The 13,715-nt window shown below is 42.0% G+C and overlaps 1 protein-coding gene across 1 annotated transcript in view; it reads right to left on the bottom strand.

The window, feature by feature from the left end:
- The window catches only part of LOC310788377 (RNA-binding protein Musashi homolog 2-like), a gene marked incomplete at both ends in the record, with an annotated part of 592,153 nt that overhangs the window by 553,594 nt on the left and 24,844 nt on the right, over positions 1-13,715 (bottom strand). Inside the window, one exon of the mRNA XM_083649940.1 lies at positions 3,528-3,569. Coding sequence (XP_083506066.1) covers positions 3,528-3,569 — 42 coding nt within the window. The remainder of the gene's footprint in view (positions 1-3,527; positions 3,570-13,715) is intronic.

Here is a 13,715-nt window from a genome sequence, read left to right as displayed (position 1 = left end):
CGAGCCATGAGAAGTCATCTCCCACTGAAGTGGCCACGGTCCCACTGGCAATTAAAATCATGCTGGGACATGCAAAGGTAGTCTGTAACTCCACAGTGGGAAACACAAGCAACAACAGCCACAGCAGCACCGCTGGTAACGATGCTGCCAACAGCTGAGAACTCAATCTCCACACCGTCACCAAACAGACAGCCGCTCTGCTTTGCCTGTTCCAATGTCAACCTCACAGACAATTACACCGCACAAAACAGCAACTCATCATCATCATCATCATCATTATCATCATCTCCCTCTTCTTCACCACATTCCACACAGCCACAAAGGCATCGTGTGGGTTTCTGTTCCAGAAACAAAATAATAAACGGTGGCAAATATTACATGTATGGCTAATTTAGTTCATTCCCCACCAACTTCAAAATACAAGTATATTGACAAAAAGATTTTGTCATACTCAAGACACTTTTACAACTTGGATTAGCAGATTAAACCTCTAACTTGTACTAAAATTACACATACATTAACTGGAATATACACATTATATTATAGATTATTTATAAATACCATCATGCATGCAAACCGTTAATGCTATCAAAAATGATTTCTTCCACAAGCCAAACTGGTTTCTCTAAGTCACAAACCATAGACCCCCTCTACTGTATACAAACGGATTGTGGGGCTTAATCAAATGATTGAGTTTTCTTTGGAATGATTCACTACCAGAGGCAACCTTCCTCTGCCATAATAAAGCTTTTGGCATTTAAAATCATCTGGTGCTTTTTTGCTTATTCTTCAATTGCGTGAAGCATTATGTGACTACTCAGCAGATTTTAGGCAGTAATTCCACAGGTTAACTTGAAATCACATCACGATTACAGCCATCCATGCAACGAATGTTAAGTGATGTTAATTGTCGAAAACTGTTTTGTGCCGGTTCAGATGTGCAGTGTAAAATAGTGGGAGATAGTCAGCATTTGAAAAACTGGATACCTACAGCTACAGCTTCATTAAGAAGGCATCAGCCTTCTTAATGAAGCTGGCTTCTTAATGAAGCTGGCTTATTAATGAAGCTGGCTCTAGCCAGGCTGAACAGCTAAGAGGAGACAAAGCATAAAGGCAATGTGCATAAAGCACTTAGCATCACATCATCATTGTAATGTACAGTATAATCCTTTCATTCTCATCTGTCAATCATCTACACATGAACCTAATCCCTGCATATTCGTGGGCTTGGCTGCATTGATACCTTTGACGTGAGTTGTACGATTATATTTCCATTGCAAAAAGTTCTCTCTTTTTTGAGACTTGTAAATATGCTTTCAGTCGCGTTGTGGCATTTCTGACTTGTATTTATAATTTGTGTGCTAGTTTGCATTTACATAGCATATTTCTCCTTGATAGACAGGGCCTGTGGTCATCTTCCCTTTGCACCCTTTGCTGGAGTCCTGGTGCAGCTAGTCACAGAAAAGGTAGATCACTCAAATCAGAAAGGTGCATGAATGCCTCAAGGTGCAAAGCAGAAGCAACTGACTCTCTGTAACTGCCGCTATCTTTTACACTGACAAAAAGGGAATCAGACAATTTATGTGTTATTATTATGACAGTGGCCTGCAGCCATGAAATAATTCAAGCATTTTCCAGCATTATTTTCACAGTTCAGGTGTATTCCTGACCTTAAAAACACACCATTTAAATCTTTGCATTTTCAAGAATTTCTAGCATCTATACAAACAAGCCCACTTTGTGATAAGTGTCTAATAAACATATTTAAATTGTATGATCACAAGGCTATCGCTACTTCAATTTAGCTTGATTATTATTTGTTATCAACTCATTGCTGTCTATTTTTGACAATCTCTTGATACTGGAACTGTGCACGTTTCGGGGCAGTGTCAGTTGCATGCACCTTTTGTTGTTTACAGTGTAGTGTCCTCTGTTTTCACCTTCACTTCCATCCTCTGTTTTCAGAGTTATTCTACATGCTGCATACGTGCTGTAGTTCCACCATACTGAAGCGCAGCATTCGCCAGTGGGAGGTGACCAGCAGGGTAATTTCCGAGGTCATCGTTTGCCATGAGTAAATTCATTGATTCATCACAATTTGTTCACCAAAGCTCGTGCCACAGAGGCACCTGCCAAGCCTAGCTTTCTTAAAGTTATAATCTTGAAGATTTCAGTTTGGTTCTCTTTGGCGACACCTTTGGCCATGAGCGGTAATTGCAGGTGAGATCCAAGCAGTGTTACGTCATCTGTGTCATCACCACAGACACTCGGTTCATCCATCAATGGGCCATAGGCTCAATCACCATTGTGTTAACTCAGTTGGTGATAGATAGTGATTTAACAGACACTTATTGACATGAAAATCTTTGAGGGTATCACAGGAAACAAGCCCATTCAACAACTGCATAAGCAGCCAGGCAGGCAGGCAGACAGTGGAGGGGAAAGCAGGACAAAAGAAAGTAAATGCAAAACAGAGGACTTTCTAAACGGCAACCTCAGAATGGGACTCCTTTTAAAGGTCTTAAATCAATTGAACATAAAGTAGAAACCCATGCAAGGTTAATCTATCTGCCTTAATCCCATTGCTTTGAGATCCTTTATAATCCACATTCTGTTGATAAATATGGAAACAAATACAACCATTTTTCTTCCCTAACAAGCTTGCCCTATAGCTATTTTATAAATCATTGGTACAAGCCCTTTCCTACTGTACGCCACAAATTCTGTTATGGCCATTGCTTTTGAGTTATGTAACACACAGGGTAGAATGATAAATATTTGTAAGACCTGTAGAACAACCTGTGCAATTCAACATATTCTCGTTTCTTACCTTGGCCACTGCTAAACCGAGTATATTGTTGTTTGACAAAATAGGATTATTAACAACAATAAGCACCACAGCTATGGGTATAATAGGCGGTATTGTTTCTTTGCTGCTTGAATCAAAACATCTCTCCGCTATTTTACTACATCTCAGATATTTAGGAGCAAGACACAGGAGAGAAGAGGTTAATATGACACATGGGCCAAGTAAGAAAGTGGGGGGCAAAAACACTGGTACTTTCTAAACCCTATGACGATATCCTTAAGTCACCATGTGCTCTGGCTTTGAAAGCTTCACTGCCAATTCCTCATTTTAAACCTGAACAACTCTTTAACAATGCCCCCTCTCTGATCCAGTGGGAAGGAGAAAATCCATTATCGATTTCTTCCCAGTTTAGGTGGAAAAGGCACTGATAGTGATGCTAAATAGCATTACTACACTGCACTATGCTTTAGCCTCCACATTAAAGGCTAGGGGCAGTGTGACAGGGCATGTCAACAAAGACCTTGACTACACCAAAGCACCATCTGCATATACTGAATATATCACTGTCAACAGAACTGCCCAAAACCAGCTATCAAGCAAGAAAAATACCATGGAGAAATATGAATTCTAATATGTCCATTTAACTGTAATTGCTTTGTTTTGGTCAAATGGGAATGAGTAGATGAGGGGGTGGGGATTGAGCGCAATTTGTTCTTACCTTAGGCTGGGCGCGACGGGGAAAGGCAACCTTAGGATCAATCTGAGAATGAGAAAAGCAAAACAACATTTTTAAAACCATAGTTCTAATTATGGATATCACAATACTATAATTTCTACTTCAATTCACCTTATGTTCAGACCTTACAGTGGACCAAATTCTTCCGGGTCCGTCTAACACTTCCGGCGGTCACGGCGCAAAATAAGAGAGTTGTTTTTGGAGCGGGCAGTGAAGGGGTAAAATAAATAACGTAGCCTACTACTTTGAGCGGGTACACAGCAAGCAAGCGAGTATCCACTGTTAGCCAGGTCAGATAACGTTATCGTCGACAATGACGAGCACTTTCTTGTAAAACATACCTGGACTCCAACAAAGAAAGCTTCAGATAGTTGTCTCTCCTCCGAGGCAGCGCGATAGCAGCGCGAGCCATTAACGTCAATAAAGACGCGCAGACGTTAACGTAATTCCCTGGAATGCGAGACTTAACGAGCCAGTTACATGGCGTTGCATTCTTAGACATTGCCATTTGCTTTTATTTGGTATGTTACATACAATTGGCTAAATTATTAGTTAATTCAGAGTTAGATGATATTGGAGCAGCGCAGCCATTTTTTATTTTATTTTATTATTATTTTTAGCCGGAAGTTTTGGGACGGCCACACAACCAGGTCAAATGGGCGTGGCTACATAAGGTGAATACAGTCTGATACCCAGGAAAATATTGATACTTGATACAATTTTCGATACCAGGAGAAGGGGGGATGATGACACATCAAGAGGCATAAAAATAAAGTTAGACAGATGGACGGACAGACGCACACTTCTCCATAATCTAGGCCTGATAAAACTTTGAATTTAGACAGCAGATTACCCCTAATCTAGCCATCAGAACACGTTTAGCTTGTTGAAGCAACAGATACCCATCAATGGTAGGGAGGGAAAAATCTGTGATTTTTCATTCAAAGAAAACACTGATGGTATCAAACTGTTGCACATGAGTATTGTATCCATTTACATTTTTTAGTATTGATACTTTTCGATACTATCGATACCTGTTGCAAATGAGTATTGTATCCGATTCAAATTTTCAGTATTGATACTTTTCGATACTATCGATACTTTTGACAACCCTAGGTCTAATATAGTGTCAACAACAGCAGTGAACAAGTGTAGAAAATATTTCCAAAACTCCACAAATGGTTTCAGAGTGTAACCATTTAGTTCACATTGTGTGCCTGTTTGGTCACCAGTGCAAACAAAAATGCTGTTTGGGCCCCAATCCAACATAGCATCATGCTGCCCTGGCTGCCTAAAACAATCCAACATAGCATCATGCTGCCCTGGCTGCCTAAAACAATCCAACATAGCATCATGCTGCCCTGGCTGCCTAAAACCAATCCAACATAGCATCATGCTGCCCTGGCTGCCTAAAACAATCCAACATAGCACCATGCTGCCCTGGCTGCCTAAAACAATCCAACATAGCATCATGCTGCCCTGGCTGCCTAAAACAATCCAACATAGCATCATGCTGCCTTGGCTGCCTAACAACCCAAAATAGCATCATGCTGCCCTGGCTGCCTAAAACAATCCAACATAGCACCATGCTGCCATGGCTGCCTAAAACAATCCAACATAGCATCATGCTGCCCTGGCTGCCTAAAACAATCCAACATAGCATCATGCTGCCATGGCTGCCTAAAACAATCCAACATAGCATCATGCTGCCCTGGCTGCCTAAACAATCCAACATAGCATCATGCTGCCCTGGCTGCCTAAAACAATCCAACATAGCATCATGCTGCCATGGCTGCCTAAAACCAATCCAACATAGCATCATGCTGCCATGGCTGCCTAAAACCAATCCAACATAGCATCATGCTGCCATGGCTGCCTAAAACAATCCAACATAGCATCATGCTGCCATGGCTGCCTAAAACAATCCAACATAGCACCATGCTGCCCTGGCTGCCTAAAACAATCCAACATAGCATCATGCTGCCATGGCTGCCTAAAACAATCCAACATAGCATTAGGGGTGGGAATCGCTGAGTAGCTCACGATACGATATCGTCACGATACTTGGCCCTCGATAACGATATTATCACGATACAGCGATAATCGATATATTGGAAGACGATACATCACGATACCTGTGTAACTGAAGAGAAAAAAATACCCCTAAAAGGCAAGAAGCAGGTATTACTATTTATTAGCAGAATTGACATGAACTCTCTGAGTTCACTCACTCACTCATACCATTTTCGATACCACGGAGGAAAAGTTACACATTAACACATTCACTGCCAGCCGTTTTTTTTTTACTGTAGGTAGGTTCTGCCAGAGGGTTTTTTTGAGGATTCTGGCTCATCTTTCAAGACCCGAGGATTCTTTTCTGCTAAGATTTTGTGAACACACAATATCTCAAAAGAACTAATAGAATGTGTGCTTTCTCTGTCTAAAAGAGTTAGTTTGTAGAGTTAGTAGTTATGTAAGCATTAGCAGTTGAATACAGCATGGTTTCAGCGTCTGAAAAATTATTTTGAGATAAACGGCTTTTTGTGAAATTCGATAGAACAGTCACTTTAACCATTCATTTTTGGCATCAGTAAAACGTCAGACATCTAAACAATAGTTTTGAACAGTAATTTCCTCCATAACAGCAGGAAACACCCCTCTCATTCAAACTCCTCCCTCCGTGTGTGTTCTTCTTGGCTGCAGCGGGCATGTCACAAGCTCGTTTCTGTTGCTCCTGTAACCTCGCGTCACCAGCTCACTGCTTTGCTGCTGCTCTGCCTGTCTGCTGGCGGCCGCTGTGCAAGTCTGGATCAGCTCGCTCGTTTCTTGTGGTTTGTGTTGAGAGCTTTGATGAAGCTTTTGCGATTCTGGTCTTATTTATGCTGCGTGTTTCAAAGTGTGTTCCACCCGTAATCTATTATGCAAATTTGCAATCCCACACCGCCAGCAATCAGCGCGAAAACGAAAGCGTTTTCGCCATCCATTTTCATGAGAATGGCTTCCTCACACATGCTTTTTGCTTGCCTTCCTCTAGTCTGGGAGAGCACTGTCGCCACTTAGTGGGTCGGTGGAATGGGTTGTACATGTTCGGTGGCTCCAATAATTATATAAGAGATGTAAAAGGGTTAGATGCACATCCCACGGTCAAAAAAATAATAAGAATTTTTTTGACGTAAAAACACGTCATTGGCAGTCAACCGTTGGATTTAGTTTGACGTAAAAACACGTCATTGGCAGTGAACGTGTTAAGTCTTTTTATTATTATTATTAAAACAAGAAAACCTATATAACCTACCTACCTATATAATTTCTAAAAGTAGATATTAATGATCAAACATTTCCATTCATGTAGCCTACAGTATTTATGTTTTTGTTTCAACTACAAACATAAATAAACGTCAACTTGAAACTATGTTTCAACTACCACACACAGCATAATATTTTAGCCTGTTTATTTAAAAAATAATAATAATAATAATAATAATAATAATAATAATAATAATAATAATAAACATATCGATACTTGGTGCCAGTGTATCGATAACGTATCGCAAGTGAAAATATCGCGATACCGTGAGTATCGATATTTTGTCCCACCCCTACATAGCATCATGCTGCCCTGGCTGCCTAAAACAATCCAACATAGCATCATGCTGCCATGGCTGCCTAAAACAATCCAACATAGCACCATGCTGCCCTGGCTGCCTAAAACAATCCAACATAGCACCATGCTGCCATGGCTGCCTAAAACCAATCCAACATAGCATCATGCTGCCATGGCTGCCTAAAACAATCCAACATAGCATCATGCTGCCCTGGCTGCCTAAAACCAATCCAACATAGCATCATGCTGCCCTGGCTGCCTAAAACAATCCAACATAGCATCATGCTGCCCTGGCTGCCTAAAACCAATCCAACATAGCATCATGCTGCCATGGCTGCCTAAAACCAATCCAACATAGCATCATGCTGCCATGGCTGCCTAAAACAATCCAACATAGCATCATGCTGCCCTGGCTGCCTAAACCAATCCAACGTAGCATCATGCTGCCCTGGCTGCCTAAAACCAATCCAACATAGCATCATGCTGCCCTGGCTGCCTAAAACCAATCCAACATAGCATCATGCTGCCCTGGCTGCCTAAAACCAATCCAACATAGCATCATGCTGCCATGGCTGCCTAAAACCAATCCAACATAGCATCATGCTGCCATGGCTGCCTAAAACCAATCCAACATAGCATCATGCTGCCCTGGCTGCCTAAAACCAATCCAACGTAGCATCATGCTGCCATGGCTGCCTAAAACAATCCAACATAGCATCATGCTGCCATGGCTGCCTAAAACCAATCCAACATAGCATCATGCTGCCCTGGCTGCCTAAAACCAATCCAACATAGCATCATGCTGCCATGGCTGCCTAAAACCAATCCAACATAGCATCATGCTGCCCTGGCTGCCTAAAACCAATCCAACGTAGCATCATGCTGCCCTGGCTGCCTAAAACCAATCCAACATAGCATCATGCTGCCCTGGCTGCCTAAAACCAATCCAACATAGCATCATGCTGCCCTGGCTGCCTAAAACCAATCCAACATAGCATCATGCTGCCATGGCTGCCTAAAACCAATCCAACATAGCATCATGCTGCCATGGCTGCCTAAAACAATCCAACATAGCATCATGCTGCCCTGGCTGCCTAAACCAATCCAACATAGCATCATGCTGCCCTGGCTGCCTAAAACCAATCCAACATAGCATCATGCTGCCCTGGCTGCCTAAAACCAATCCAACATAGCATCATGCTGCCATGGCTGCCTAAAACCAATCCAACATAGCATCATGCTGCCATGGCTGCCTAAAACCCAACCGTCTCTTCACAAAGCTCATCAACTTCTTTCTACACTGTCTAATGACTGCAATTTGGCCAGATTAATGCTAGTACTGTACTTGCACACAGCCAATATGTGTGTGGGCCAAATATCATAAATACAACGCAGGAAACTATCTCACAACACTATACACGCTGAAAACAATTGGATATGGATTGTGCCTGCTTGGTACTTTCGGTGGTTGGTTGTAAAGGTAAACAGAGCCTTTCCCCCCGCTATATCAGAGTGCCAGACTAGAAATATCCTAATTACAAGTGCACTAGCCTGGTAAACCAGCCAGTCACATGAACCAGAGCCGTGCAGAGACCCTTAGAGGGGCAGTGGCTCAAAAGTTAAAAAAAAAAAAAAAAAAAAAAGGGCACAACACCACTGTGCGGGCAGGCATGCTGGAACTATTGTTAAGTAGGGGGTGCTGCAAGGAAGGGACTCTCGGCGGTGCCCGCAAGAAAATCTTACGTTTTTTGGACTTTTAGCCATATTTACTATTTACTATACAACTACTATTGACTATTTCATTTTAAATTAGCATTAGGATTATACTGTTGTGATGTCATTATTCAGTATCTTCTCCTTTTCTCACTCACTTTCATGTAACCACCTGCTCTCCCTTTAGATCGTTTTACACTACAACAGAGAGCAAAACAGGCATAAAAACGTATTATTATTATTATGGAAAACCAGATTATGATGAAAACACTTTTGAAGAGAGTGTATGAAATAGGATTAGAGCTGGGAAGCACAAACTGTTTTTTAATGCATTTTGTTGGTGTTATAAACACAGGACAGCCAAATCCAACAATTTAGAAAATTCCATCTTTGCACCAGGGAGTGCTGCCACACCCTCCGCACCTACCTTCCCATGCCCTTGGGTGTGGAGCGGTTTCCCTGTTGCTGACCCGCCAGTCAGTCGGAGCTCAGCAGCTGGGCAGTCAGCAGGATGGCGAAGGCATTACCCCGCCCATCTCTGCCTCTGATTGGCCCAGGAGACAAGGAGAGACGCAGGATAGGATAGCCAAGCTAATATGATTGGATCAACAATGTTTGACGCTAGGCCAATCAGAGGCAGAGAAGGGCGGGGTCATGCCTTCGCCATCCTGGGAAGAAAATATCGCGCACATCACAGAGAAACGTGACAAACGATTACTTAACTTCCGGTTGAAAGGTCAACATGTGTAAATTGTCCGGACATTTTATTTATTGATAAATTGTTATTTATTGTTATAAGTTCTTCTTGAACAGCGCTGGGCATGACTTCACTGTAAAAAAAGAAAAAAAGAAAATCTTCCAAAAAGGGCACTTTGGGCATCAGGGTAAAATGGGCAGGGGCTTGGGCACCCCTAGCACCCCCCTCTGCACGTGCCTGACGTGAACTCGCATTTCATTTCGTTCTACCAGACCGTCTGGCCTCAACTCTGGGAGGGCTTTCTGCAGAAACTGCAAAGCAGACGAGCCAATCAGCGACCTGCCTCGTAGTTGACATCGTAATTGGCCAATCAGGAACGTCACTAGCAAAACAGTAATGGCCGCCTCCTTGCCTGTCCACCCCGCGGAGTAATGTCAGCATTCATCTAGTTTAAACAGCCATAATTAATTAATTAATAAACAATTAAACAAGTACAGGAGTATGCAACAGCAGAGTTTCTGGGCGGAGAATATATTTTTGCCGTTCTCCCGAGTGGATTTGGGTTCGACTGGATCCAATGCTGATTGGCTGAAGGAGTTGTCTGTCAAGGCAAGTACACCCGCCCAACTTCCGCCCACTGCTAAACACTGGGTATAAGCTGGAGGCCAGATGGTCTGGTAGAATGATATGAAATGTGAGTTCACGTGACCGGCTGGTTTACCAGGGTACAAGTGCAGATGGAGACCCAGCAAAATGGTTAGTAGGACTGGGAAAGAGTGAATTTTCTAGAAATCATAGTCATGTCAACAGCTGATGGTAAGTGATGAATTATGTTAATGTTTTGCGATCAATGTAATTAGTACTAATCAAATAACCTACAGTACCTACCTAGTTGTTGTAGCTTACCATTTTGTTGTAGTATTTCTGATTGAGTGTATGTTCATATTGGCCAGTTGATTTGTAGTCTAAGTGATGATGGAGCCCTATTTCAGAGGTCAGTGTTGTCAGACAGGACAGTACATTAATCACTCATGTAAATCAGCCAATTACTCAGATTTACAGTTGGCCCATTGCCTATATCCTGTTGACGTAATGATCACACTAGTGCAGCGATTTCTCCAACTGGTTTAATTGTGAGTGAAATAAGTTATTCCGGTCTGTCATAAGGTGCTTTAGTCTCCGATGGTTGTCTGGAAAAGACCTTTAGAGGCCATTTACACCTGGCATTAACATGCGTTTTTGGTGATCAGATTGCAATCAGATTGTATTTTATCACTTGAAAGTACAGGTGTAAACACCCCCAAAACGCATTGAAGAAGGATTGCAATCTGATCGGCCAAACCACCTCCGGAGGTGGTCAGGGACGCATTATGACAACATTTAACACAAGTGTAAATGCAATGCGTCCTCTCAAAACGCATTCAGCAACTACCATACGGAAATACATAATCTTCGGAAGTCGGTGACGGCGCGCACACCTGAACGCAATTCCCCGGCAGCACCGCACCGGCGGTGTGTGCCCTCATCTCGCCGCTGTGCCAAATGCGCACACACACAGGCAGCCTGTCACCATGGACCGGCTAAAAATTCTCTATCTCCCCCCCGCTCCGCTTTTGCACAACACTCGTCTTTCTGCTAGGTAGCGTCGCTTCAAAGTTTTGCTGCGGAGGTTTTGCCACGGCTTATCGAACCCTTTCTCCCTCATTTTCCTTTCATTTTCCGCTCCTTTTCCAAAGGAGAAGATGGGTCACATGACGTGCAAATGCGGAAAATGTGTTTCCATTACACTTTTGCGATAAACTGCTATATCGACACGTCTGAAAAACTACCTCATGAGAGCGCAAAAGCTTTTTGCGATATTTGGGAGGTTCTTTCGAAATTTAATTTCGAAAAAATTTGTGTTTCCATTACCCGATTTTTATTGCGATATTTAGATTTTGCGCATTTCTGAGGGTAATGGAAACACAGCTACCGTCAGCGAAAAATTAAACACCTGAAACTGGCTTACAGACAGGCCAAGGACAAGAACAAGAAAAGTGGCAGGGGTAGGGCAACGTGTCCTTTTTATAAAGAAATGGATGCAGTGCTGCGTGATCGGCCATCGTTTTGTCCAGGTGAAGGGGACGTTCACTGTGCATTTGAGCTTAACAATAACCTCTATTTCCCTGAAACATGCACGCACAGGGGGCGCGCGCGTGATGACGTTCGAGCTGGAGAGCAATCGGATTGCAATCTGTTCACCCTAAACGCATGTTAGTGCCAGGTGTAAATGGAATCAGGCTGAAGTGATAAAATACAATCTGATTGCAATCTGATGGCAGAAAACGCATGTTAATGCCAGGTGTAAATGGCCTCTCAGACTCAGCACGGACTAATTATGACCAAAACCTGTTATAAAGAGCATGTGAAGAGAGGTTGCCTAATATAGCTGACTTCATTACCTATTGTAATTTAAGTGGGTAAATTAATTATTTCAATAGACAACATATTAATTATTGTCTGTTCTGGACAAAAGTCTCCAGACCAAATAATTGGTGCCACCAAAGGTACTGTAGTCTGGAGATCTGCCGCACGATACTGTTCATATTCTAGGTAGAGTCTTGCTTTGATTTTAGGTAGGAATCATTGATTGAATATGACAGGGAGAAAATGAGAGTCTGAGACTTGTGACATCTCCAGATATTGCCAACCAGGAGGATGTGTCAGATCAGCCCGTTTCTCCATCGTGTGCTTGTTATCTCATTAACTTTATTTTGTTTCACTGGTATGGAGGTATGTTGTAACCTGATGCTGCCAGATGGTTTGTTTCACATTACCATATGGGAACTCGTTCGGGAAACCGTTTAAAAGGGGCAGGCACTTTAAAAAAAATACCTGGCAGGTGATTGGATGAACCATCTGTCTATCATGTCTATCATAGGCTCACTTCTCGCTGTCGTCACACCTAAATCCCGCTCGTAGCTGCCTCTGGATGCTGATTGGTGTGAACCACTGGTGGTTCAGATACAGACCAATAGATTGGAGCGTGGGAAGATGGATTTGTCGTGTGATCGTGATCTGTGGTGAATCCAGCTGCCAAGTTAGGTATGTGGTGGAAGCCTTATCAACCTTGTATTTACAAAAGAGGAACTAGCTCGTGAAATAATACCATGCTAAATTCTCCTTGCTTTGATACAAGGTTCTTAAAAAGAGAATTTTCAAGCAATCTTATCCAAACTGACTTTTTGAAGGGAAAAACAAACAAATCAAAATTGCTCTCTTGCAGAAAATTACTTATTCGTGTTCAGCAGAGAAACCTCTTCATGTTGCTGCATATTTTTCGATGTGTATTTGAAGGTTTGCCAGAGGGTGAATGTGATCATCCAATTGTATTCATCATAAATGTAATAGTGACAATCAGTAGCTGAATGTTGACTTCTGATTCAATATACCCAAATGGAAGAGCAGTAAACTATAATAAAATACGTGTGACACCTTTTACCATTTGCTTATCAGCAAAACATGAGCACATCAAGTCACTCAAATATTCACAATTAAAGGGAAAAAGAAAAGGAAGAAAACCCAGGGCAAGCCGTTATTATTCTTGGCTGTTTCATGTTAAAATGTTAGAATCATCATGGTGCAAAGAACAATTAAACATACCATTCACAAAGTTAGTTTACAAATTCTGTGTATTTAGACAAAGCTACTCTTTTGGAATAGGTGGATTTATTGAAGGTAAAATACCCAGCATAGTGTTGACGAACACGGTGGAAACAGAAATGAATCAAGGAAACCAAGGAGAATGTGGCCCATCTGTGCAGATCAATTAAGCCTATGAGATTGACTACAATGTTATGTGTTTGAAGCAGAGTAGTGATGGGCGACATCATTGTCATCTTTTGTGTTTGTCTCACTTATTATCATTATCTTTCTAAATCAGGTCAAAACACCTGGTATGGCAACCCTGCTTGTAATGAATTCCATTTAAAGATTTGTTTTAGCACATAGCCCCAGGCATAACCAATTCAAACTCAATTATTTTCTGTGGCCTATTTGTGCAAATACAACACTATATGCTTTGAATACGAAAGTCCTATATACTTGGCAATGTATCTTACATTTACAGCCTATACAAAACATATCAAACCTCATTTCATCGCACTACATAAACTAA

The sequence above is a fragment of the Poromitra crassiceps genome (genome assembly GCF_964638095.1).
Source record: "Poromitra crassiceps genome assembly, chromosome: 1".
Taxonomy (NCBI): Eukaryota; Metazoa; Chordata; class Actinopteri; order Beryciformes; family Melamphaidae; genus Poromitra; species Poromitra crassiceps.
The sequence above is the reverse complement of the archived record's forward strand: the minus strand, read 5'-3'. Positions and strand labels throughout refer to the sequence as shown.